This window comes from Pleurodeles waltl, chromosome 8 (assembly GCF_031143425.1).
Source record: "Pleurodeles waltl isolate 20211129_DDA chromosome 8, aPleWal1.hap1.20221129, whole genome shotgun sequence".
Lineage (NCBI taxonomy): Eukaryota > Metazoa > Chordata > Amphibia > Caudata > Salamandridae > Pleurodeles > Pleurodeles waltl.
The window spans coordinates 509,750,482-509,777,844 of record NC_090447.1 but is presented as its reverse complement, the minus strand read 5'-3'; the positions used below and the strand labels follow the sequence as shown (position 1 = coordinate 509,777,844).

Genomic DNA, 27,363 nt, shown 5'->3' with positions numbered 1-27,363 from the left:
ATGAAGACATCATGCCTAGGAGTTGTAATATCATCTTTGCTTGTATCTTTTGTGTTGGATACATGCGTTGTATGATGGTGTTGAAATTTTGAATTCTTTGGGGACTTGGAGTGGCTACTCCTTTTGTTGTGTCTATTATGGCTCCTAGGTATTGTTGTACCTTGCACGGCAGAATGTTGGATTTCGTGAAGTTGACGGTGAACCCTAGTTTGAAGAGGGTTTGTATGATCTGATTTGTGTGATTTGAGCACTCTATTAACGAATGGGCCTTGATTAGCCAGTCGTCTAGATATGGGAACACATGTATTTGCTGCCTTCTGATGTGTGCAGCGACTACCGCTAGACATTTGGTAAAGACTCTTGGTGCGGTTGTTAATCCGAAAGGCAGTACCTTGAATTGGTAATGTATTCCTTTGAATACAAACCTTAGGTATTTCCTGTGCGATGGTAATACTTCTTGTAGTGTGACCATGTGAAAGTGGTCTGATTTGATGAATGTGTTCACTATTCTGAGGTCTAGGATTGGTCTCAGTGTTTTGTCCTTCTTTGGTATCAGAAAGTACAGTGAGTAAACTCCTGTGTTTATTTGTGTGTTTGGCACTAATTCGATTGCATTCTTTTGCAATAGTGCCTGCACTTCTATCTCCAGGAGATTGGAATGATGTTTTGTCAAATTTTGTGCTTTTGGTGGTATGTTTGGAGGGAATTGTAGAAATTCTATGCAATAACCATGTTGGATAATTGCTAGAACCCAAGTGTCTGTAGTGATTTCCTCCCATGCTTTGTAATAATGACTTATTCTTCCCCCCACTGGTGTTGTGTGGAGGGGGTGAGTGACATGTGAGTCACTGCTTAGTAGTAGGGGTTTTGGGGCTTTGAAATTTTCCTCTATTCCTAGGGAATTGCCCTCCTCTATATTGTCCCCGAAAACCTCCTCTGTACTGTCCCTGGTAACTGGACGGTGTTGCCTGTGAGGTGCTGGCTTGTGTGCTTTGACCCCGAAACCCCCCTCTAAAGGGTGTTTTACGGAATATGCTGTAATTCCCTCTGCTCTGCGGGGAGTAGAGTGCGCCCATGGCTTTAGCAGTGTCCGTGTCTTTTTTGAGTTTCTCAATTGCTGTGTCCACTTCTGGACCGAACAGTTCTTTTTTGTTAAAATGCATATTGAGAACTGCTTGCTGAATCTCTGGTTTAAATCCAGACGTTCGGAGCCATGCATGCCTTCTGATAGTTACGGATGTATTAATTGTCCGTGCAGCTGTATCTGCAGCGTCCATGGAGGAGCGGATTTGGTTGTTGGAAATGGTCTGTCCCTCCTCAACCACTTGTTTTGCCCTATTTTGTAGGTCCTTGGGCAGATGGTCAATGAGATGTTGCATCTCATCCCAATAGGCTCTGTCATAGCGCGCAAGTAGTGCCTGGGAGTTAGCGATGCGCCACTGGTTTGCAGCTTGTGCTGCGACTCTTTTACCAGCTGCATCGAACTTGCGGCTTTCTTTATCTGGGGGTGGTGCATCTCCAGATGTGTGGGAGTTGGCCCTTTTCCTAGCTGCTCCTACAACGACAGAGTCTGGTGGCAGCTGTGTAGTGATGAAAGCCGGGTCTGTAGGAGGCGCCTTATACTTTTTTTCCACTCTTGGTGTGATTGCCCTACTTTTGACCGGCTCCTTAAAGATTTCTTTTGCGTGCCGGAGCATACCAGGGAGCATAGGCAGGCTTTGGTAGGAGCTGTGGGTGGAGGAGAGTGTGTTGAATAAAAAGTCATCCTCGACCTGTTCTGAGTGGAGGCTTACATTGTGAAATTGTGCTGCTCTAGCCACCACTTGAGAATACGCAGTGCTGTCCTCTGGTGGAGATGGCTTCGTAGGGTATGCCTCCGGACTGTTATCTGACACTGGGGCGTCGTATAAGTCCCATGCGTCTTGATCTTGGTCACCCTGGCTCATGGTGGTGTGAGCTGGGGAATGTGATGGAGTTTGTGCTGGTGAGACGTTAATCACAGGTGGAGGAGAGGGTGGTGGGGTAACTTTTTTCACCACTTTTGTTTGTGGTGTTTGTTCAGTTTGGAACTCCAATCTTCTCTTTCTTCTAATAGGGGGAAGGGTGCTTATTTTTCCTGTCCCCTGCTGTATGAAAATACGCTTTTGCGTATGGTCTACATCCGTTGAGTGTAGTTCTTCCTCAAACCTATGCTTTTGCATTTGGGAGGTTAGCGAGTGCTCTTCTGTATAAGAGCCTGAAACTGGGTCGGTTGCAGTTTGTTTCGGCACCGAAACCCTGTCTGCATCTTTTTTCGGCTCCGAGGTGACTTTTTTCTTTTTCGGGGCCGAAACCTCTCGGCGTCGATCTTCTTCGGTGCCGCTGTCTCGGCGTCGAGCCGTGTCTACACCGGTATCTCGGTGTCGATGCTTGTCTCCAGCACTTTCTCGGTCCCGAGAAGGCTGCGTGCCGGTGTCTCGACCGGAGTCGGACGATCTCGGCACTGTTTGGGCCTTTTTCGGTGCCGACGGTCAGTCACCGAATTTATGGGTCGAGCCATGGCCTGATGGCAGTGGCATCCCCTGGGCCTTGTAAATCTTCTTTTGAGTGGTTTTCGACGTCCTACTCACGGTTTGTGTATCGTCGAATCCTTCGGAGTCCGATTCTTGGATCGAAAAGGATCCCTCCTCTTCTTGTTCCTCGAACTCCCGGTGGGCTGTCGGCGCGGACGCCATCTGAAGTCTTCTGGCTCGACGGTCTCGGAGAGTTTTTCGGGACCGGAACGCACGACAGGCCTCGCAGGTGTCTTTGCTGTGCTCAGGTGACAGGCACAGGTTGCAGACCAAGTGTTGGTCTGTATAGGGGTATTTATTGTGGCATTTGGGACAGAAACGGAAGGGGGTCCGTTCCATCGGCGTTCTTCTGCACGCGGTCGGGCCGACCAGGCTCCGACGGGGGATCGAAAAAATTACCCCGAAGGGCACCGGAGCTCTTCGATCTTAGACGCGGTGTTGAATCTAACTACGCCGACCCCGAACGCAACAATACCGACGAAAATCTTCTGAAATTAGCTATTTTTCCGTTCCGAAACTCGGAGCGACAGGAACACTTCCGAACCCGATGGCGGAAAAAAAACAATCGAAGATGGAGTCGACGCCCATGCGCAATGGAGACAAAAGGAGGAGTCACTCGGTCCCGTGACTCGAAAGACTTCTTCGAAGAAAAACAACTTGTAACACTCCGGCCCAACACCAGATGGCGAGCTATTGCAAAACATGCGTATCTACAGCGACAGATGCCATCGAACATACCCTTTAAGGGTGCCCAAAGTAGAGCCCTGCTGGGCCAAAGAAAGAATAAACAAAAGAACCTCAGATAGAGGAGCAGAGAGGGTATCAACAGATTTGTTGGTACACCATGCCACAAAGTTATGCTGACAGGCGTAGACCGTTTTGGTGTAGGGATGCCTGGCTGCCAAGGTAACATCGCAGACTCCAGGTGGAAGATCAAAAGTTGTCAACTGCCGCCGCTCAATCTCAACACGTGAAGGTGGAGACCGGACTATTTCAGGTGGAGAACCGACCCCTGTTGCTGCAACAGAAGATCTGCCCAAAAAGGCAGTCTAAGTGGAGGATCGGTGTTCATACTCAAATAGCTCTGGATACTATACTCTCCTTGCCCAGTCCGGAGCCACCAAGATAACTTGGGCCCGGTTGTTCCTGATTTTCTTGAGAACTCTGGGCAGAAGTGATAAAGGCAGACAGGCGGAAAGGAGGCCGGATTTCTACTCGAGACGAACAGCATCTCTGAGCGAGTGCCGCCTCAGAAACTCCAACTACCAAAACAGCTGACATTGTGCGTTCTCTGCGGAGGCCAACAGATCTAACCAAGGCTCTACCCACTGCTGAAAGAGAACTTGCGCCACCTCCGGATGGCGATGCTATTTGTGATCGGCTGTGTATCGACAGCTGAGTTTGTCCACCCTGGCGTTGAGAGAACCCACCAGATGATGAACCACCAAGGTAATACTCTGATGTTCTAGCCATGTCCAGAGGCAACATGCCTCCTGATAAAGGGTCCAAGACCCTACTCCGCCTTGTTTGTTGCAGTACCACATGGCAGTACTATCGTCCGTTTGCATTACTTTCCAGAGAGGGAAGATATGCTTTCAACGCAAGCTTGATCGCTTGGAGTTCCAGAAGATTGATATGGAGCCCAGATTCTGCCAGAGACTAGAGGCCTCTGATCTCCGCTTCTCCCATGTGGCCGCCCCAACCCAGAAGTGACGCATTTGTCATTTTGAATAGATCTGGCTGGGGATGGGAGAGGAATCTGTTGTGGACCCAGTGCAAATTTGAAAGCCACCTATGCAGGTTTTTCACAGTCCCCTCTGAGATCTGGACCATGTCAGAGAGATTCCCCTGATGCTGCACCCACTGGAACTTCAAGTCCCACTAAAGAGCCCGCATATGCCATCTGGCATGTGCCACAGCAGCCTCAGAGTCAGCCTCACCGAAATCCAAGATAAAGGCTGAAAGATCGGAATCATAGCCTGAATATATTGGACTCGCTTTTCGGGAGAATAAGCCTGAAACTGCACTTAGTCCAGGAACAGCTCCGATGTAAGGGAGCGTCTGAGAGGGAGTCAGGTGTGACTTCGCACATTGATAGTGAACCCCAGCGTGTGCAGGAGGCTCGCTGTAGTATGAATGTGGGAGATGACTTTCTGGGGAGAGTCTGCCTTCAGCAGCCAGTCATTGAGCTAGGGGAAGACTGAGACACCTAACCTGCGCAGATGAGCTGCAACCACTGCCATCACTTTCATGAACACCTGAGGGACGCTGGTAAGGCCGAAGGGGAGCACGATAAACTGATAGTGCTCATGACCTACCACGAATCGCAGGTAACTTCTGTGGGTAGGCAGGATAGGAATGTGGAAATAAACGTCCTGCAAGTTCAACGCTACAATCCAGTCTCCTGGGTCTAAGGCAGACAGGACCTGAGCCAGGGTGAGCATTCTGAATTTCTCCTTCTTGAGTAAGTAGTTGAGGTCCTGAAGGTCTAGGATAGGACGTAAGCCCTTGTCCTTTTTCAGCACCAGAAAGTAGTGGGAATAACAACCACGACCTACTTCTGGCATAGGGACCTTCTCTATGGCTCCCTTGGTCAAGAGAGATGCAACTTCCTGGCAGAGAAGTGCCAAATGATCCTCCGGAAGTTGGCTGATTGATGGAGGCATGGCTGGTGAGGCAGATTCGAAGGGGAGGATATAGCCCTTTCAAACTATCTGCAAAACCCATCTGTCGGTAGTGATGGATTCCCAGTAGGGCAGGTGATGGCGAACCCTGCCGCCAAATGGATTGGAGTGAGGAGACGGACAAGGTGGGTTTGGAGGATGCGGCGGGGCATGGGTGAACTAGGCAGACCTCTAATTCCCTGTCCCACGCGGGATTCCACATCCCCGGCCACGCAGCAGCTGAACAGCATGGGTGGTACGGTGGCTGGGTGGGGGATGAGACACGGAGCCCCTTCCGTGGCCCCAAAAGGGGCGAAAGGCAGACTGCTGAGGGCGAGGGGCAGCAGAAAGGCCAAGGGACCAAGCCGTAGACCGGGAATCCTTGAATCTCTCCACGGCTGTGTCCAAAGAGACCGGAGCCATCAAAGGACATGTCCATAAGAGACTATTGGACATCCCCTGAAAAACCAGAAGTACGCAACCAGGCGTGGCATCTCAAGTCCACCGTTGTAGCAACCGATCTGCCAAGAGAGTCAGTCGGGTCCTGACCACATCGGATCGTGAACTTTGCCGCATCTCTCCAATCATTGAGAGATGATAGCACTGGCCTCCTCTCGTATCTGCGGCAGAAATTGCAGGACTGTATCCCACAGAGAGTGGGTATAGCGGCCCAAAAGGCATGCGGTGTTCACGCCCTGCAGCGCGAGACTGGAGGAAGAACATATCTTCCCAAACTGTTCCAGCCTTTTTGATTCCCTATCCGGGGATGCGGAAGGGAATGCGACTGAGGAAGAGGAAGCCTGGATGACAAGACTCAAGTGTGGGGTGTAGTGACAGGAATTTAGGGTCATTCGGGGCGGGCCGATGGTTTGGACCAAGTACCCAAAGGGATATCGGTGAGGGCTTCATTGAATGGCTAAAGGGGATCAGATGTGGAAGCCCCTGGCAGAAGCACCTCCATCAGGAGATTAGTCCTGACCTGTACAGTAGGAAGCTCAAGGCCAAGGACCTCAGCTGCCCTACTGACCACCACAGCATAAGTCACTCCCTCCGCCTGAGCCATGGTAGGAGGAGACAGCATGCCAGCGTCAGGAGAAGTGTCCAGTACACTGGCCTCACCCAATTCCTGTGCCCAGTCCAAAGGTGGGTCCTCCTGGTATTCCTGAAGGGACCCCTCCAATCCTTACCCCGGATTCTTACCCATAAGGAAAAGGGTCCAAATCCGAACTGGGGTGAGTAAGCCCCATCGAAGACAGAGGCAGCATTGGCCAACGCCGATCCCACTTGGGGATAAGGATCGGGTCAACGTCTATGGTGGGCACCACCGATGCTGGGAGTGTCGAAAATCGAACCGGCGCCAGGGAAGGTTGCAGTGGTATGACTGGCATTGGTGCAGATCCGCAGAGGACCTCGGTGGCCAGATTCAAAGCCGCCAGCATGGAACCCAACGGCCCTGGACCAAACCCCTTGGGCCCAAAGGTGCCATATCTGGTCGGTCTGCCCAAAAATGAGGCGCATGGCCCCATAACACTGCTTTAATTGGGCAGCGGGTCGCTCCGGCTCCAAGAAATTCGGGGAATCACAAAGCAGACCCAGAAGCAGGTTCCAAGAACAGAGGCCTCGATCATCGACGCTCCTCCTGCGTCACATCAGCTGTGCGACAGGGTGAAGTCGAAGGGTGACGGGACCGCTTCGACAACAACTTCTCACCTGTGCCCGAAGACTTGGAGGAAGAAGAATGGTGGTGGCTCCGTGAACGGTCTCCAGACCTTCCCCTTGAGCGAGGCCGGGAACTACGCAGAGTCGAATGTTGGACTGCCATGAGCTTGAGGGACCGCTCCCTCAAGGCCCTCGGGTGCAAGGCCCGGCACTCGGAGCACGACTTCGGGTCGGCAGGGGTGTGGAATTTATTAAAATATCTACTTGTCCACGGGACAGGCTGCTTCTCAAATGTACTTGTCCTGTAAAAAGATCTACTTGTCCCTTTAGTGCCATGTAGTGTGGCGCCAAATTATGGCAGCAATCCCATTATGTAAGAGCTCTGATAATAGCCTCTCTGATTATGCCAGGGCTACTACCATAGTAGGGCTTGAATACTTGCAGTTTCAATCCCTACTGTAGCAATTTCCCTATTTTTCTACCTTTCTGCAGATCTGCATACTGTGGCTGGAGGAAGCAGTAAGCAATAGTTCCAGGGCTGGAATGCCTTTGAGTCTGCAAACCTACTAACCTGCACGTTTTAAAGATTTTCACCAGCTTCTCTCTAATATTTTCCCATAATAAGAAAGGTTGGACATTTACTCCTGACAATGGCAGAATTAGAACTTCTTCCAGGGTTGGGAAGAAAGTGGCTGGAGGGAAAATGAACTTGCAAACGCTCAATAGATTTTCACATGAGAAAATCAACACATGCGTATTTACCCATGCTAAAATACAGTTCACAAATATTTTATAGGGGTACGACATATACCATGGGTGCACTTTTGTGACTTTCTTTAAGAATTTGGGGCCACATGTAGGTAGGTTCAGATTTGCGACCCGCAAATTGCGAGTCGCAAATCCGAATGTAGGATGGTGTCCCTGACACCATCTGTGATTCGCAAGGGCTTCGCAAATGCACACCTCATGAATAATCATGAGGTGGGTCGCAATTTGCGACCCCCTTGCGAATGGCGGCCTCACAGGGAGACCACCATGTCTGTGACTGCTTTTCAATAAAGCTGTTTTTTTTTTTTTGTAATGCAGCCCGTTTTCCTTAAAGGAAAACGAGATGCATTACAAAAACGAAAAATGAAACGTTTTCGTTTCATTTTTTCAGAGCAGGCACTGTTTACAGTGACATTCATAATGGGGAAGGGGTCCCTTTTGTGAAAGTGTTAGCACCCATTTGAAATGGGTGCAAACTGAGATTGGTTTGCGCCCGCATTCGCAAAACAATCCTACATTGCACTACAAGTCGCAATTAGGAAGGGAACACCCCTTCCTAATTGCGAGTCGCAAACCCGTTTTGCCATTCGGTAACCAGGTTACCGAATCGCAAAACTGGGTTTGTGCATCGCAATGTGCTTTTTGCACGCCGCAAACAGCGAAAGTCGCTGTTTGCGACATGCAAAAAGCTACCTACATGTGGGTCTTGGTCCCTAATTAGGTCTGGTGTTAACAAAGACATTTTGTTTTTATTAAACTTCTATTTCTCTCTCTTTTGGCTGGCTTTACTGTGAGTGATCGCATTCTTCTCTTCCACATGGAGCATATTGGCACACAAAGTAGTTTTGTTCAGTGTCAGGAACAACAGTGGCAATCAGTGACGTAACGAAACTGGAGGGTGCCCCTTTGCAAAGACCATGGAGGATCCCCCTCTCCAGACTCACTCAGGGCAGGTGCTGTGCTGAAGGGGCCCCCTGGAGGGCGGCTGCGGGGCCTTTGTTATGCCACTGGTGGCAACGTGTGCTTTTAGAGTTCAAAAACGTTTTGGTTTTTTTTTGCCAGTGTTTGTTACAATGTTGAGGGCCTGGTAGCTCCCACAACAATAAAGTGTTACAAAAGCCATGTCAAAACAAGACACGCATTGATGAAACTAAAAGACTTATAAAAATATGTCAGATCAGTTGGCTTTGTCAGTGTTTGTTTATTTTCATGCTTCCCATAATCGTGTTGAAAATGGTTACACTGATTTTCCATTAGAAATATTTTTGGGAAATACTAGCATGCATCAAAACATTTTACTACATGACACTTCATTTGCATCTAATCAGAGAGCATTCTGGGAGCATTATACTTAGCCTCATAGCCTAAACGTTTCAAACATGTGTATAAACGTTTTTTTTTTTTTGTATTGGAACCAACGTCCGTAGTGAAGTGTGACCTTAAAATATTTATTTACAGCACTCACCCTAATAATGAAGGTTTTCAAATAATGAACCATAAATACAAGTTCGAACAGCATTATCTTTTGGAAACACATTACCTCAACTGCAGAGAGTTCTACTCTCTGTAAACATGCAGCCAAAGGGTTTGTGCTGCAGAGGGTTGGGCCTACTTGTCCCAAGGACAAAGTGAACATAAAAACTGGTTGCCCTTGACCCCAAACAAGATGTCCCGGGCGTCGGGCGATAGGAATTCCACATCCCTGGTCGGGGTCACGCTCCAAGCACCACAAACAGATCCAATGCAGATCCGTCACCAACATCATGCAGTGACAGTCCTCGCACAGCTTGAAATCAGTCTTCGGGGACACCTCGATGCACCAAAAACTCGCAAAAAAACTCAACAAAACAGTCGAACTTGGTCAAAAAGAGACCAGGGTAGCTCTCTCTGATCAACGTGTGGTGTATTCCCAACGTCATCACGGCGACGACCAACGCCACCTACCGACATGCCAGGGTATTACTCGAAGAAAAAATGTCCGAATCCAATCTGACGCCTTCGGGGAAATTCCAAGGTAAGGAATCTGCAACTAGAAGTCTCAATCAGATAAATACTTTCAGAAAAGAAAAATATTGAAAAAAGTAGAATGAAAAGGAAAATGAAAATACAGTTAAATTGGAAACCTTAACTATGATCTGGAGGAAAATTAGCTTGGATTAGAAGTCTAAATGCCCTAAAGCATTTACAAATCTGGAAGAGCATGTTAAGAGGCTAAATATCCATTAAAAACAGAAACTGAGTATCAATAAGGATACAAGTTATGGATTTAATCAATGCCCCCAAAAAACCTAAAAACAACTGAAACAAAAAAATATATATAATAAGATGAACAAAATGTAACGTTACACAGCAATAAGAGTTACAGTGCCCAACAATGTGGAGGGACACTAGAGTAAAGAAGCACACAAGCAGGGCATGGTAAAGATGGCTCTATTACTCCTCCCAGCACCATTTAGACCTTATAAACATCACTTCCCATCCTAGTAATTGTGCACTGTTTACTAGCACCAAAATTAATAACACAAAAAGCACTGTACCTTTGGAATGTTTTACGGGCTTCTTGCACATCTCTGGTCGAAAGAGTCAGCAACATGAGATTGCAATGAGCAAGAAGCAGCTCTCTGTTTAGTGACCTCCACATAGTTTTATCTGACGTAACATTTTGGAGAGATTCTATATAGTCCTGTAAGTTTCAAAAGGAGGAAAAAGGAACAAGCCAAATATGTAATTTAGGTTGGTAAACATGCATCAATGCGAGTAACAACCAAAAGTATGGACAGAAATTTTATTAATGAATCATGCAATTGTTTCACTTTCTACAAACGAAACAAGCTTTACCACAATGTTTATTATACACCCCTCTCTTAAAGTGGAGATTGAGTATTAGAAATTAACTTCTTGGCACATAAGCTGTGTAGAAGATCACTTATTGTGCTTGCAAGTGTTTCACAGTTAGACCCAAAATGATGGTAGCACATTTTAAGGCCCTAGCAGTAATAATAATAATTTAAAAAATGCCCTTTTAATATGATAATTGTGAGCCTACAAGAGGAAAAAAAAACTGACAAGAGAACACCAGACATGTGAGTGATGCCATGGGCCCTGCCTGCAAGTTTCTCTGGATGAGAGGAAGCCAGAGAATGTCTGGAGTCATTAGAGAGTCCACCCGCTACATCACTTACAGAGTGGAGCCCCAATGGTGACCCATATTCCAGGTGCACAGATGTGCAGCAAGAGACACTGTGTAGAGAGTGAGAGGTGATTAAGGTGGAGTCACCCCTGGCTCACCCCGGATGGCAAGAGAATAAAAGGAAAGGCAACAGTAGAGGTCCCAGGAGCAGGTCCTGGCACAGGAAGCGAGCAGTAAGAGGAGGCTGGAGTGAACATGCTGCTGGCTCAGTCGAAATCAGACATATTGAGATTTAAGGAGCAGGGCAACAAGGAATCCGGGCAGAGACCGACAAAAGCATAATACTTCCTCTACCCCAACCCCCCAAGACACCCCACCCAAGTGGGACAAACTATGGAGTGACAAGGCCCATCAATGGGGACAGGCCTAGAATGAAAATTTAATGAGGCGGGAAGCATACACTTGTCAATTCTCATGTCCTGGGCCCCTCTATGGTGAACCATGCTATGATCCTAAATAGACTGAGTAAGGAGGAAGTCAATTTTTGGAAGGGGAGACAGAGGCACATTCAGGACGCAGCCTGCAAGGTGAAAGTGCTGGAGTGGGGCATTAAAGCAAAAGAGGACCTGTACATGAATACCATTAAGGTGCCACTATCACAGAAGTTAAAAGAGCAGAAAATCCCTAACGAATACTACGCTAGGGCAAGTCGAGATCCAGTATTATATGTTGAAACACCACAAGCAAGTGGCACTGTGTCAGGAAAGAGGACTTCACATGTGAAAGAAGCCTTAATTATGCTGAAAAATCTTTACAATCAGGAAAGAAGACCTAAAACAAGAACAGCGCTCAGTCAAAAGTTAAGTCATGGAGGCGATCACCAACCTCAAACCAGATGTGGAGAATTTGGGCCAAAGTATAGGTGATCGAGGGCAAAGTGGAACGTATTGAGGAATTGGAGGAGCAGAATTCAGATCAAATTCTCAAAGTGGAAAGACACGTAGTGTCTCTGAAAGAGAAAAGTGAGGATTTAGAGAGCCGGGTCAGGCAGGGGAGAAAACGGTAAGGAAATGTTAGAGGAAAAGGAAGGGAACTGATGGTATGTACTGTCAGGAACACAGTGGCCAACGTCAAATTAGCTCACCAGTCGAGAAGAAGTTACTCTCTTCTCCTAATGCTCGCTGGAAATTGAAGAATATTTAAATGTCATTACTTGTAACAATCTTATCAATACTGTCTGGCTCATGCCGCTTAACACCCAAGATGGTAGATCCTGTGTTAGTCTTCTAGTCTTCCTGTTTTCTTTGCATTGCTCTCCTTTAGGCACACACGTCCTGGAACAGACGCACCTCAACTATCATCCCAGGTGAGGAGTTGTGTTTGTTCAGCGCTCCTGCTCATACGGATTTTTTTACTTTTTAACAGGAATCCCTCATTTTAGGGCACAACCTGCCAGTTTATCCTTGTGCATGCTTCAGGCCATTACCCCTTTTTAGAGTTTAGTGTTCTTTTCAAATCAAGTCTATTTTTGAAGAGAGTTGCAGCTTTTTCTATCAGGAAGAACTAATTTTGGAGAGAATTCTTTGGAAAAGGTTGCCAGGAAGAAGGTCAGTAAGCTTACAGACATTTACTAAGTAACTGAAGCATAAAATACTCGTATTCTTTGAGACTGTGTTGATGCTGTTCAACAGCGGTTCCAGTGTTCTACCCAAGAGACTATTTTTAAGAAATAAGAGAATTGTAAAAGAAAAGAAATAGTAAATAGTCTAAGAACTGTTGTATGAAATACTTAATTCAACATTCTAGAGAGGAGCTAGTCTACAGAGAAAAAACGTTAGTTGTATGAATTTATATAGGCATGAACAGAATTCATATTAAGAGTATTGTATGTTTATTAGGTGGTGGTTGTTGTCTTATGTAGGTGCAACTGAACTCTTACATTAAGAGAAATACCTAGATGAGTTGAAGAAGATCAAGAAGTAAAACACTAACAGACTTTGAGGCGGTCTCTCTCTCTTCTCTATTCCCCTTTTCCCCATGCTTGTGCTTATGTGAATTACATATTCAGGGTGAGCACAGCTGGAGTGGATTTGGGATCTTGCATCTGCTCCCGTGGAACTTCCAGGCATAGGTTAATCCTCGGGGCATGCACTACTTACACACAATCTTCATATGAAAGGGAAGCACCCCTGCCCAATAGGGAAAAGATTCACAAAAAAACGATCTCCACTTCAACTACATGTAACTGTGTGGTGTACTCTTACAAGTAATTGGAAAGTCTTGCCACATAAAAACAATCCTGAAAGCCAGCAAGCCTTCAAATTAAAAGCATCACATGAATACAAAAGTGACTTCTGAGGAGGCCCCAACTCTGGCATAACATCCGCGAAGAGAAATATGGCAAACCTCAAGAAGCCAAACAAAGGACTGACACACTTTAACAGCAAACTCCAGCAGACACTATTGTCAGACCTCACAAACAAGGCAAATAATACATCGCTCAAAGGCTGAGAAATTAGTGTCCTGGATGTCAAAAACTGTGAACTCACACAAATAATAAAAGTAAAGCTGCTATGATCAGCATTAACAGGCATGGCGAATTCAACATTTTAGACAGTACCCAAGACTGTTGAGCAGAACAGCTGAGAAAATCTTGAACACTTCAGAACTGCTAAAAGTAGCTGCCCTTGCAGGCCCTGTTAAGGGTTGGGACTTTGGGGACTGGGAGAAAGGGGCTGTGAAAACCTGCAAGGTAAGCATAAATGTACATAGTGACATGTTACAGATAGAGGAAATTGAAGGCAACAGAGCAGAAAGGGGTTAAGGTGTTAACATATAATGACAAAGGACTACATTTACCCATAACCAAATTGAGGATTTAAAATAAGTTAGAAGAGATAAGAGAGTAGAGTAGTTATCTTACAAAAAAACTATCTTAACGAGAGAGAGAGACAAAAAATAATTCAAATTATCACAGAACACATTCAACAGCATCCAAAAGAACTAAAGAGGAGCAATCTTTCTAAGACAATGTAATGATATGTGAGTTTTAACCACGGACTCCATCTTGCACTTGGCTTAGCAGTACATAGTCAGATCAGTGACCACCAGCATCAGTATGACTATTGACTTTATCTTAGCCTTAGCTTCATTGCCACATTAAAACCTGCAAGTGATTTTCTATGTTGTACAATGCGCTCCGTCTTGTTTTCATTCACTAAGGGCTTTGGCTAATAAGAATGTACTCAGATGGCAGGGAATGGCCTTGCTTTGACTTGACGTCTTGGGATTGTGGCCAAGTCCCAACATGTTATTTACAAAGCTGGCCTAAAGTAAACAGCATTTTTTTTTTTTAATAATAAACTTCTGCAAGGAGAGGGAAGTCTGGAAATGTCCTCTCTTGTTTGTCTAATGTATAGGAGGCCGAGACCTGAAGGACCGGGGACAGAGCAGATCGCAGGCGCATTCAGGACTCTGAAGTGTGTCATCCTTCCCCTGAGGATAATTGATCTCTCTCTCTCTCTCTCTCTCCTCGACAGATTCTGGGATCTGGCGATCTGATTCTGATAGGGAGATGAAGGAGTTGGCCCCTGCCTCATGGTGATGCATTCTTTTAAAATTATTATTTGCTTTGCATTATAATATAGATACATATATTTGCTGTGTATATTGCAGTGGAGAATCATTCGTGTATGTTTTCATTTCATTGATGTGACCATTGTTTAACATGTGCTTTCAACATGCTAATCACCTTTTAGGAAACTTGCGTAGTGAAATAATAAATGTCTCCTTTGGACTCAGAAGAGCATTCCAGAGATTTTTTGTCAGTGAAGGGTGTTTCAGCTTGGTCATTAGTGAAAAGCAAAACAGACTCATCCAGTACAAAACTTCTGGAGAATTTCAACAACAAACAAGGACAGTACACATTTGTGGAATGCAGACTATACACACATTTTTGCACCACTGCTACTATAAAACGCCTCAAATCAAGGCTAAGACATACTTACACAGACAGTCTGAAGATACTAGCGACAATTGTTTTCAAAATATTTTCATTACTTTTTCAAAAACAACAAAGAGGCATTGTTTAGCACCCAAATCTGTGCTGTCAATGGATACATATTTTCAAGACAACAAGAGTACACTGTCCAAAACTTCAATGGCATGAAAAACATCTTGGGTAGGGTCACTTGAAATCCTCCCTCACCCCAAGACAACCATGCTAGTTACAACTTTAATCAGGTAATAGATGCTAATAAAGGCTGACCTGGAGTGAGATATGGAGAAGCAAATTGTTCCTAGACACACTGTAACACATCAAAAACGTAGACATGACTGATGCATAGAGGGTGTTTTACATAAAAGGTAAACATTATACCTACTTTTATTACGTTAACACACATACTAGAACAGATCTGTTCTTGATCCTGGGAGGTCTTCCTTCTAACACAACTAGGGAATGCAAACATAGGACTATAGCCATTTCAGACCATGGACCCATAACTTGTGAACTAAGTGGAACTGATACAACCCCATAGAGTGGGAATGGAGAGTACGGAAGCACCCACTAGGAGATGCAGCAAAAAACAAAGAAATATAAGAAACAATTAAGAAATATCCAAGAACAAAGGACACCCACTAATTTAACGGGGCAATGCTTTGGGATGCACTGAAAGCGGTGGTCAGAGGAAAAGCTAATTACCCTGGTGTCGAGTGATAAGCCAAATAGACTATTGCACCAAACACAGTTTAAATCAGACTTAGAACCCGTAAAGGTAAGACGAACAAGTAATAGGATAGTCTTCAAAATTACGACCAAATAAATTAATTAAAAAAATCAACAAAACAAACACAAACAGAAAAGGCCCTACTGACACCGTGTTGTAGATGTTATGAATTTGGAAACAAACTACACATATTGCTAGCAAAGGGTTTGAAAACAAAACAGAGATAGGCTCTAGTCATTAAGAGAACTCAGCACAACTTACCATTGAGGACAGGAAAAATTGGAGGGGGAAAAATCTTTAGGGTCGTCTATACATCACTGTACACTCAACACTCAGAATTTCAAAAACACCTAGTTGTCTTTTTGGCACAGTTAGACCTCCCCACGATTGAGTAGAGGGAAAACTTGGTAGCCCCAACAGCAGCAAAATAACTAAAGGAGGCCATAAAAACTTGAAGGAAGGCACCTGGACCAGGTGGATTTAATGGGAAATTTTACAAGCTGACATGGGTCCTTCTGACCTTGACCCTGTTAAAACTATACAAGGAAAAAAAGTGTGTGGGTGGAGGGGGGGGGGGGGGGATTCAGTTTACTGATCGAAGTGCCAGGTTTTAAGGAGTCTTCTGAATGCAAGGAGGTCTTGGGTCTGGCGTAGGTTGGTCGGAAGGGAGTTCCAGGTCTTGGTGGCGAGGTAGGAGAAGGATCTGCCGCCGGAGGTCTTTCACTGGATGCGGGGGACGGCGGCCAGGGCGAGGTTCGTGGAGCGGAGCTGGCAGGGAGGGTGTAGAAGTTGAATCTGCTGTTAAGGTAGGCAGGTCCGGTGTTGTGGAGGGCCTTGTGTACGTGGAGGAGTAGTTTAAAAGTGATCCTCTTGTCCACAGGGAGCCAGTGGAGGTCTCTCAGATGGTGGGAGATGTGGTTGTGGTAGGGTACGTTGAGGATCAGTCGGGCGGAGGCATTTTGGACGCGCTGGAGGCGTCGTAGGTGTTTGGCTGGGATGTCTGTGTAGAGTGCGTTGCCATAGTCTAGCTTGCTGCTGACGAGGGCTTGTGTCACAGTTCTTCTTGTTTCAGTCGGGATCCACTTGTAGATCCTGCAGAGCATGCGGAGGGGTGTTGTAGCAGGCGGAGGAGACTGTGTTGACCTCTTTGGCCATGGAGAGGGAGGAGTTGAGGATGAATCTTAGATTTCGAGCATGGTTGGTGGGGGATTGGAGGGGATCCCCGTGTGGTCGGCCACCATGAGTTGTCCCAGGCTGAGGGGGTGGTTCCGAGGATGAGGACCTCCGTTTTGTCCGAGTTCAGCTTCAGCCGGCTGTTCCTCATCCATTCGGCGATGGCCTTCATGCCTCATGGAGGTAGGTTGTGGCGGTGTGCGGGTCTTTGGTGAGGGAGAGGATGAGCTGTATGTCATTGGCGTAGGAGATGATGTTGAGGTCGTATTGGCTGGCTGTTTGTGCGAGGGGGGCCATGTAGATATTGAACAGTGTAGGGCTGAGGGAGGAACCTTGGGGTACGCCGCAGATGATGTCGGTGGCTGTGGATCGGAAAGGTGGGAGGCGTACACTTTGGGTTCGGCTGCGGAGGAAGGAAGCGATCCAGTCGAGGGCTTTGTCTTGTATTCTGGCTTTGAAGAGGCGGGCTATCAGGGTGCAGTGGCAGACTGTCGAATGCGGCAGAGAGGTCCAGGAGGTTGAGGGCTGATGTTTCTCCGTTGTCCTTGGCGTCTGATGTCGTCTGTGGCAGCTAGAAGGGCGGTCCCGGTGCTGTGGTTCAGTTTGAACCCTGACTGGGAGGGGTCCAGGATGTTGTGGTCTTCGAGGTGGCGAGTCAGTTGCGTGTTGGCGATTTTTTTTATGACCTTTGCCGGGAAGGGGAGCAGGGAGATGGGACGGAAGTTCTTGAGATCGAGGGTGTCAGCGTTGGGCTTCTTCAGGACTGTGGATTTCGGCATGCTTCCAACTTTCCAGGAAAATTGCTGTTTTGAAGGCGATATTGATGAACTTCCATAGTTGGGGGGGCGATGGTTGCGTCGGCTTTGTTGTACACGTGGTGTGGGCATGGGTCCGACGGTGATCCTGAGTGGATGGAGTTCATGGTCTTGAGTGTCTCTGTGTTGTTGACGTTTGCCCAGGAGGTTGGTGTGGGTGGGGCTTGCGGGGATGGGGTGTGGCGTGGTTGTGGTAGAAAAGCTGTTGTGGATGTCGGTGATTTTCTGGAGGAAGTAGGTGGATAGGGAGTCGCAGAGTTCTTGGGATGGTGGGATGTCGATGTTGGTGCTGGGATTGGAGAGTTCTTTCACGATGTTGAAGAGCTCTTTGCGGTCATGTGCGTTGTTATCCAGGCGGTCTTGGAAGGAGGATCTCTTGGTTGTTCTGATGAGTTGGTGGTGTCTGCGGGAGGCGTCCTTGAGGGTTGTCAGGGGTGCGCTTGTGGAGTCATTTCTTTTTTAGTGTCCGGCAGTCACATTTGGAGGCTTGGAGCTCGTCGGTGAACCAGGTGGTTTTTTTGCGGGCTTGGTTGTTGGGTGGGTTCTTGAGAGGTGCTAGGGAGTTGGCACAGTTGGTGATCCACTGTTTGAGGTTGAGGGCAGCGGTGTCTAAGTCGGTGGGGTCGGTGGGTGGGTTCTGGTTGAGGGTGTAGGTTAGTTGCTCTTTGGTGATTTTGCTCCAGCAGCGGCGAGGTGGTTGTTGGGGGCGGTGGTGCTTGGTTTGTTTCTTGAAGGTGAAGTGTATGTAGTGATGGTCGGTCCAGTAGAGTTCGGTGGTGTGGTTGAAGGTGACGTGTGCGCTTGTGGTGAAGATGGGGTCAAGCGTGTGTCCTGCGATGTGGGTGGGTGTGGTGACGAGTTGTCGGAGTCTGAGCTTGGCGAGGTTGTCTTTCAGTGTGGTTGAGTTGAGGTCATTGTTGTTCTCTAGGTGGTAGTTGAGGTCTCAGAGGAGGATGTAGTCCGTGGAGGGGAGTGCGTAGGTGCTGGCGAGTTCGGCGATATTTGGGGTGGTGGTGTCAAGCAAGTCCCAGAGTGCGATGGCGTGCTTGTGAGTGGAGCGGGTGTTGAGGAGTATGCAGTGGAGGTGGTTTGTTCCGGCTCTTGGGGGTTTCTATGTTTTGTCGCAGGTGAATTTGCAGGAGAGGCAGGAGAAGGGACCAAAGGTGTTCCTTGGGGCGGATTGGAAGCAGTCAGTGTTGTGGCCAGGGTTGAGGGCATTGAGATCGCTGGTCGTATAGCGGTGTCTGAGGGTGCGGTGGTCCCGAGGACGGGGGGGGGGGAGGGAGGGGGATGGGGGAGTGGTGGCACTGGGCGCGGTCCAAGCACGGACGGGCGCAGACACGGCGCGCCAGCGGCACGGACGCGCAGTGACCGCCATTAAGAAGGGAGGAGGCAGGGAGGGAGGAGCAGCTGTGCGGTGGGAGGGAGAGGCGAATGGGGGTGCAAGGGGGGCGGGCCGCAGGGAAGCAGCGGCAGGTGAGCGGCTCAGAGGGAGCCGGAGCGGGGGAGCGTAGAAGGGGCAAGATACGGGCACAGAGAGTGGAAAAACTGAGGAAATGGCACAATAAACAAGGGGCAGAGTACAGGCACAGAGAGTGGGACAGAAACGGAGGAATGAGGCACAGATCAACAAGGGGCAAAGTACAGGGCAAAAACGGAGGAAATGGCACTAATCAGTACAAGGGGCAAAATACAATCACAACAAGCGGAGCAGAACAGGGGAACACGGGGCAAAAAAAAAAAGAGCACGAAGACAGAAAATAGGCAAAGCAAAAGTCTAGCGAAGCTTACCTGGAGCCCACTGGACACCAGGGATGAGGCACAGGCTGGTGCCTGCGGGTGGAGGAGGGCCTCGAACACGCGAACAGCAGCGGGGGTCAGGGACACAGAGACAGCAAGGTGGTGCTGCGATCGTGGGGGAGTGAGCTCCTGGCCAAAGGTAGGTCAGAGGTCGCTCCGCCAAAGGTAGGTCAGAGGTTGCTCTTGACGAACCCCGTTAATCCTTGATGTAGAAAAGGTGTTTGACAAGATCTGCTGGGAGTTTCTAAAGAAGGTGATGTGTAAATATGGAATGGGAGAGGATTGGATATGTATGGCCACAGCTCCATATAATAAGCCAACAGGCAGACTAGTGAGAAAATGCACGTTTTCGGAGGAGGTAGGTATTAAGCAAAGAGGCAGAATAGTGAGAAACTGCATATTCTAGGAAGAGGTAGATAGTGACCAAGGTGCACAATGTCACATCAAAACAGAATCCCTATCAGAAGACAAACAGTCCAAATAGATAAAAACAAATGGATGTTAGAGGGATAGCCCTAACGTATCACAGCTTTCCTATTATGTCCTAATTTAATTCACAGACCAACTGGCTTGATCACGAACCTACTGGCAGTACTGAAGGACAACAGCACAGCATTTGTCTGCAATAATGAAAGAAGAAATGCAAATAAACATGAAAGTCAAGGACATGGTGAAGTGACTCCACTCAATCAGATTTCTAGAAATGCACCTCCTCATGGACACGGAAGCTCTATAAAAGTCAATATTCTGTGCTTAGCAGAGGAAATCAAAACAGACCTACATTTATAGCATGCGCAGTACATTTTGAGGCTAGGAAGGATCATCACAGATACAATGGCATTTGTCCCAAAATTGCTATATGCTTTCCAGGCATATCAAAACAGATCTTACTACTTTAGAAAAATTACAAATTTTTTTTTTTTTTTTTTTTTTACAATTTGTCTGGCAAGGGAAATCCGCCCAATTAACACAAATACCACAACGGCTAACACAAAATGGGCAAACTAGGCTTCACAGATATAAAATGTTAATATAATGCAGCACAAATGAAGTTTATCAATGAATGGGTGCAGAGATGATATGACAATGACTGCGTGCAAATGGTTAGGGCAGTAGCAGTTAGTTCTGGGATATTTTGCAGTTACCGCATTAAGAGAGGCCACAGAGTCTCTATTAGATACACATCACAAGCACACTTAGATAGTAAGGGACTCGCTGCCACCTTCATTACACTTAACATACCAATACCTATACATAATTAAGAGGATTTCACCCAGTATACACTGGAAATGTGTATACAGCTTTTTGTGAAAAAGGAGAAATAAGACGGCTCAAAAATTAGAAACACACTTCCAGAACAGATGAGTGAAAGATTCATATACCAGCAGTTGCAACACTGTTTGTTCCCCCAAACAACAATGCTCCCACTGGAGAACGGACAGACTGAAAAATACATTGAAACAACTGGGTAGGCTGAAAGTGGCAATGTCTAGAATTCATAAGATTTTTCTAAATTGCATAACACCAGAAAAACATGGCTGAACAGAAAGAAAGGAAGGGCTCTTGGAAGCAGAGGTACCCGAGAAAGAATGGCTAGGTCTAATGGAGAGATGACAAGATGTAATAGAGCTATTCATCATACAGAATAAAGGATGAAAATAATGATGTTGTGGTATTGCACACCACGTCAACTAGCTAAATGGTTTGCACATGCTGCAGCTGTATTAGATACAAAGGGAATCAAATTCATATTTGATGAGCAGGTTCAATATTGTAGGAAGCTGGACTGGTGTGTGGTGGGTACCTATGGTACCTACACCTTATACCAGGGCCAGGTATCCCCTCTTAGTGAAGTATAGGCAGTGTCTAGAAGCCATGATCTCTAGAGGCAGCAGTGGATGAGCAGCCAAGGCTTATCTAGGAAACACGGAAAGCTTATGCAACACCACTGTAGTCACACTGCACTTACACACATGAAAGGAAACACTCAGTTGTACAAAAGTAAAGGTACTTTTTTGGTAAAAATCACTACACAATACTAGATAGGTGGTCCTCCCTTAGGAGGTAAGTATACACTAAATACATACATTGTAATCAGGAATAAGCATAACAAAGGTTAGAAAACAGTGCAAACAATGATAACCAATAGTGACCCTGGGGGGAGCACAAAACCATATGCTAAAAAAGCATTTGCAATGCAACGGGTCTCGTGTTTGCTCGTGTTAGAGCTGATAGCGTTGTAAACTCCTAACCCGACTTTTCACTGGTAATGAAACCTATCAGCACAAGAGCATTTATGTACGTAACCCGAAAAAGTGCAATTAACTGTGTAACAGACCAGATATTATGTAAAGCGCTCAACTTCTGCCAAGCGAGATTGCGCTGGAAAAATAGAGAAAAAGTAGTCCACGAGCCAGACAGAAAACAGTGAGCCTCGCATGTTTTCTGTACCTGGTCGATGCGCTCGAGGAGGGCTATCCACCAGAAAAAGCATGACATGAAATCAAGCACATTCTAACAGGCAAGCCCACAAGCCAATGACAGACACTGATGTGACGTGGACAGGGCTCCAAGCCCTTTTTAATTACTAAAGCGTCTTGCTTAGCGAAACGCATGGAATGCGAACAAGGTAACCCCACCGAGGTAAGTAAAATGTGTAGAGGGGAGCTGGAAGTATTAGAAAACCACAGATGTAAGTAACACAGTACCCTCCCCCGCCCCCCCTCCAGCGACCAGGAATGCAGAAGTAAAACACTGGAGTTTCACCAAACCACGCAAAAGGAGGAAAAGAAGAAAAAGAAGACACCCAGAGAAGACTGCAAGAAAACCAGCAGTGGATTCCTGAAGAAAGAATAAATGTGGAGCGAGGGGACCAAGTCCAACAGTCACAGTGGAGTCCAGGAGAAGTAGGCGGTACTACCCACCCAGCTGTGGATGCAGGAGTTGGTCGAACTGTAATGAAGAACAGGTCAGCACTGCAGCCAAGGAGCCAGAGAAGAGTTCCTGATGGATGCAGAAGATGTTCCATGCGGGAAGGAAGATTGCAGACTGGTGTCGGTGCAGGATTTCCACCAACAAGCCTTGGCACAGGCAAACTTGCAGTTAGTGGAAAGAGGTGCTGCCGGGGACCAGCAAGGCAGAGAAGGACTCAACCCAGGAGGGGAAGTCACAGAGGACCCTCAGCATTGTCAAGAGTCCACAGGAGCAGAGGCAGTGCCCACAGAAGTCCCAAAGGACGGAGTCACAGAAGAAGCCCACGCAGCACTACTAAAGAGGATCCCGCGCTGCCGGAAAACCACGCAGGTGGCTGTGCTTTGCAGGATGGAATGCTGGCGGATGGAGCTACACGCCACCTGAAGATCCCTTGCAGGAGATGCAAACAAGCCTTGGCAGCTGCAAGAGACACGGTGCACAGGGGTACTGTCCTGCGTGGGAAGGCAATGGTTTACCTGCACCAAAGTTGGACAGCTGGCAGAGAGAACCAAGAGGACTACTCCGGACCACCACCCGTGATGCAGGATCCACGCATCTCAAGATGAGGGGAGATCCACGCCGCTGGTTGGCGCTTGTGGTTGCCTGCGGTTGCAAGAAAGTGACTCCTTCACTCCAAGAGAGATTCCTCCTTCTTGTGCAGGCTGAAGAATTGCAGTCTTCTGAGGATGCACTGCAAGGGAAATGTTGCAAAGTTGGCAGGAGCCCTGGAAACAATGTTCCTGAAGAGTCCTTTCTCCTTGGAAGCAGCTTGTCGGGTCCTGGAGGTTCCAGTCGCAGTTCCGGAGGCCGGAGGTCGAAGCAGAGCTTGGAGAGGAGTCCTCCTGGAATCCTGCAAGCCGAATCACCCAAGAAAGAGACCCTAAATAGCCCTGAAAGGGGGATTGCTCACCTAACCAGGTAAGCACCTATCAGTAGGGGGCTCTGATGTCACCTGCCTGGCCACTCAGTTGCTAACCGAATTCCCTTCCAACCTTGGAAACAAGATGGCAGAACCCAGGGACCCTCTGGAGACCACCACTGGGGAGGTGATGGACAGGGGAGTGGTCAATCCCCTTTCCACTGTCCAGTTTCGCACTAGAGCTGGGACTGGGGGTCCCTGAACCGGTGTAGACTGGTTTATGCACAGAGGGCACAAAATGTGTCCGTCAAAGCAAGCCAGTGGCTTGGGAAGGCTACCACTCCCAAGCCAGTCACAGCTATTTCCAAAGAGAGAGGGTGTTACCTCCCTCTCCCAAAGGAAACCCTTTGTTCTGCCTTCCTGGGCTTGATCAGATCAAGCAGCAGGCGGGCAGAAACATATCTGCGTGGTGGCAACAGCTCAGCTGCCTGGAAAACCATTTAAGACTGATGGTAGAAAGGCTGGGGGTCATCTAAGGAGCCCCCAGAGTGTATGGAATTATACTTCCAATACTTGAAACAGTTTAGGGGTATGATTCTGACATGTTTGATACCAAACATGCCCAGGTTCGGAGTTTACCTATGTCCAGCTACATAATGGTGTGACCTATGTCCAGTACACGCGTTAAGTGGCACCCCCGCAATCACAAAGTCCAGGAAATGGATCTGGAGTTTGTGGGGGCACCTCTGCTAGTGCAAGGGTGCCCCCACACACACAGGTACCTGCACCCTGTCCTCTGGGCTGAGAGGGCCTACCATAGGGATGGCAGGCCTGCAGAACCCTTTGCATAGGCTCCCTATGGGTGGCAGAATAACTGCTGCAGCCTATAGGGGTCCCTTGGGACCCCAATGCCCTGGGTACCTAGTTACTATATACTAGGGGAATTACATTTGGGGACCAGTATGCCAACTGTGCGAAGAAAAAGGTACAATTTAGAAGAGAGAGCAAACTATTGGGATCCTGGTTAGCAGGAACCCTGTAGACACAGTCAAACCTACTGACAACAGGCAGAAAATGGGGGTAACAATGTCTATAAAGAGTGTACTTTCCTACACAATGCTTCCCCACCCCCTCAACCCCAAATGAAGAAAAATAAAGCTAACCTTGCCCAGATGAGTCTTCATTGTCTGAGTGGAAATATCAGGAGAGTCCATCTGCATTGGAGTGGTTACTCCCAGGTCTATGTTCCACTGTATAGTCCATTCCCTGTAGGGACATGGAGCACCTCAACAATTTAGGGTTTTCTCCCTTCTTCTGTTTGAGCCTTAGAAGGGGCTTGTGGTCTGTTTGAACAATGGAGTGGGTGCCAAAGAGGTATGGCCTCAGCTTCCTCAAGGCCCAGACCACAGCTAAGGCATCCCTATTTATAGCTCACCAACGCTTCTCTCTAGGGGTCAACCTTCTGCTGATAAAAGCATCTGGTTGATCCTGACCCTCAGTGTTGAGCTGGCAAAGAACTGCCCCCACCCCTACTTCTGAAGCATCAGTTTGGACAATTAATGTCTTGGAGTAGACCAGGCTTTTTAATACTGGTGCAGAGAACATGGCCTGTTTAAGGTCCTCAAAAGCTTTTTGACAGCTAGCTGTCCATAAAACTTTGTTTGGCATCCTTTTGTATGTGAGGTCATTAAGAGGGACTACAATGGAGCCATACTTCTGGATGAACCTCCTGTAGTACCCAGTGAGGCAGAAGAAGGCTCACCTGGGTTTGTGCTGTAGGGGGAGTTAATCCTAAGATAGTCAGTCTGGATCTTCCCATGCAATGGTTAAATCAGGCCTCCACCTCCCAGGTGGGCCCAGATATACAAAGTTCCCCTGCCCTATCTGGCACTTCGAGGCCTCGATAGTGAGGCCTGCCTTTTGCAGGGCCTCCAAAACATTCCAGAGGTGGACCAGGTGGTCATCCCAGGTGGAGCTAAAGACAGCTATGTCCTCGAGATAGGCTGCACTATAGGCTTCCAAACCTTGGAGGACTGTATTCACCAGCCTCTGAAAAGTGGCAGGTGAATTCTTCAGACCAAAGGGCATAACAGTACATTGATATTGCTCTCCAATGGATGAGAATGCAGTTTTTGGTTTTGCATACTGTGACAATTTGATCTGCCAATATCCTGCAGCCAGGTCGAAGGTGCTTAGATATTTGGCAGATGCCAGTGTGTCTATCAGCTCATCTGCCCTAGGAAGAGGGTGAGCCATCAGTCTTTGTAACTGTGTTGTGCCCTCCATAATCTACACAGAACCTCATCTCTTTTCCCCATTTTGTGAGTGAGGTTTTGGTACCAGCACCACTGGGCTAGCCCACGGGCTGTCTCAGTGCTCAATCACTCCTAGGTCAAGCATCTTCTGCACTTCAGCTTTGATGCAATCCCTAACATGATCAGGTTGCTTGTAAAATGTACTTTTAACAGGCAAACTGTCCAGTGTCAATTGTGTGTTCACACCACGTTGTCTGACCAGGTGTCAGACAAAACAGTTCAGAGAACTGGCCTAGAAGGTTCCTGTAGTCCTCTTTCTGAGATTCAGTAAGGCAGTCTCCTAGGACCACTCCATCCACTGAGCCATTACATGAGGCTACCCTACCAAAAAAAGTACACTTTTCATGTCTCTCTCCGCCACCAAGTCCACCTCCGACACACACTGACCCAACAAAATGCCTCCTAAGCCTACTGGAAGAGGAACACTACATTGAAAAACAGGACTATTGTGACCCTGACACAGTTATCACAACTAAAAACACACCTGCTACAAGCCCAAAAGCTACAGCTCACCCTTCTCCTAAACAAAACAACACCGCTGCTAACACTGTTTCTAAACTGTCAGCTCATAAATGCTCGATCACTCTCAAGCACCACATCTACGACCTGCTCACAGACACACAATCTGACTTACTATTCATAACAGAATCATGGTTGGGAGATGACATGGCCCCAGTATTGCATGAAGCCATTCCTCTGGGCTATCAACCCAGGGGTGTGGAATTTAACAAAATATATACTTGTCCATGGGACAGGTTGCTTATTAATTCTACTTGCCCTTTAAAACAAATCTACTTGTCCCTGTGGTGCCATGTAGTGCGGCGACAAATTATGGCAGCAATCTCATTCTGTACGTGCTCTGATAATACCCTCTCTGATCATGCCAGGGCAAATACTATAGTAGGGCTTTAATATATGCTATAGTAGGGATTGAAATTGCAATTTCTTTATTTTGCTACCTTTCTGCAGATCTGCGTAGCGGGGCTGGAGGAAGCAGTATGCAATAGTTCCAGGGCTGGAATGCCTTTCAGTCTGCAAACCTACTAACTTGCATGTTTTATGGATGATCACTAGCTGCTCTCTAATCTTTCCCCATACTGAGAAAGGTTGGAAATTTACCCCTGACAATGGCAGAAGTAGACGTTCTTCCAGGATTCGGAAAAAAGTGGTTGAAGTCAACGTGAACTTGTAAACGCTCAACAGATTTTCACATGACCAAATCTACACATGCATAACTGCTTGTGCTAAAATACAGTTCACATATTTTCCAGGAGTACAATTTCCTTATCTAATTCTGTAAGTTCTTGTGAATTCATGAAAGCCACTGATTCAAAGACATATAGCATGGGTGCACGTTTGTGACTTTCTTTAAGAATTGGGTGCCTGTCTGGCATTGACCAAGACATTTTGTTTTTACCAATATTTTATTTCTCTCTCTCTCTCTCTCTCTCTCCCTCGACTGGCTTTGCGGTGAGTGATCACATTCTGCTGTTCAGCAAAAGAATATTGGCACACAAAGTAGTTTTGATCAGTGCCAGGAACTACTGTGGCAATCAGTGTCATAATGAAACTGGAGGGAGACCCTCTGCAAAGAACATGGAGCCCTCCTCCCTCCAGACCCACACAGGACAGTTGCTGTGCTAAGGGGGTCCCCAGGAGGGCCTCACTGCACCGCAGGAGTGTTGTTACACCACTAGTGGCAATGTGTGCTTTTTGAGACCAAAATGGTTTTGTTTTTTTGCTTGTTGCCAATATTCGTTAGAATGGTGAGGGCCTGGCAGCTCCCACAACAATAAAGTGTTACAAAAGTCACATCAAAACAAGACATCCATTGACAAAACCAAAAGAATCTCAACAAATGTTGGATCTGTTGGCTTTGCCAGTGCTTGTTTATTTTTATGCTTCCCATAATCTTGTTGAAAATGGTAC

At 47.2% G+C, this 27,363-nt stretch overlaps 1 protein-coding gene across 2 annotated transcripts in view; it reads right to left on the bottom strand.

The window, feature by feature from the left end:
* LOC138250080 (E3 SUMO-protein ligase RanBP2-like) overlaps positions 1-27,363 on the bottom strand; it is an 894,326-nt gene that overhangs the window by 756,811 nt on the left and 110,152 nt on the right. For both annotated transcript variants that reach the window (XM_069204480.1, XM_069204481.1), the window contains exon 6: positions 10,180-10,325. In XM_069204480.1, the coding sequence (XP_069060581.1) occupies positions 10,180-10,325 (146 nt within the window). The remainder of the gene's footprint in view (positions 1-10,179; positions 10,326-27,363) is intronic.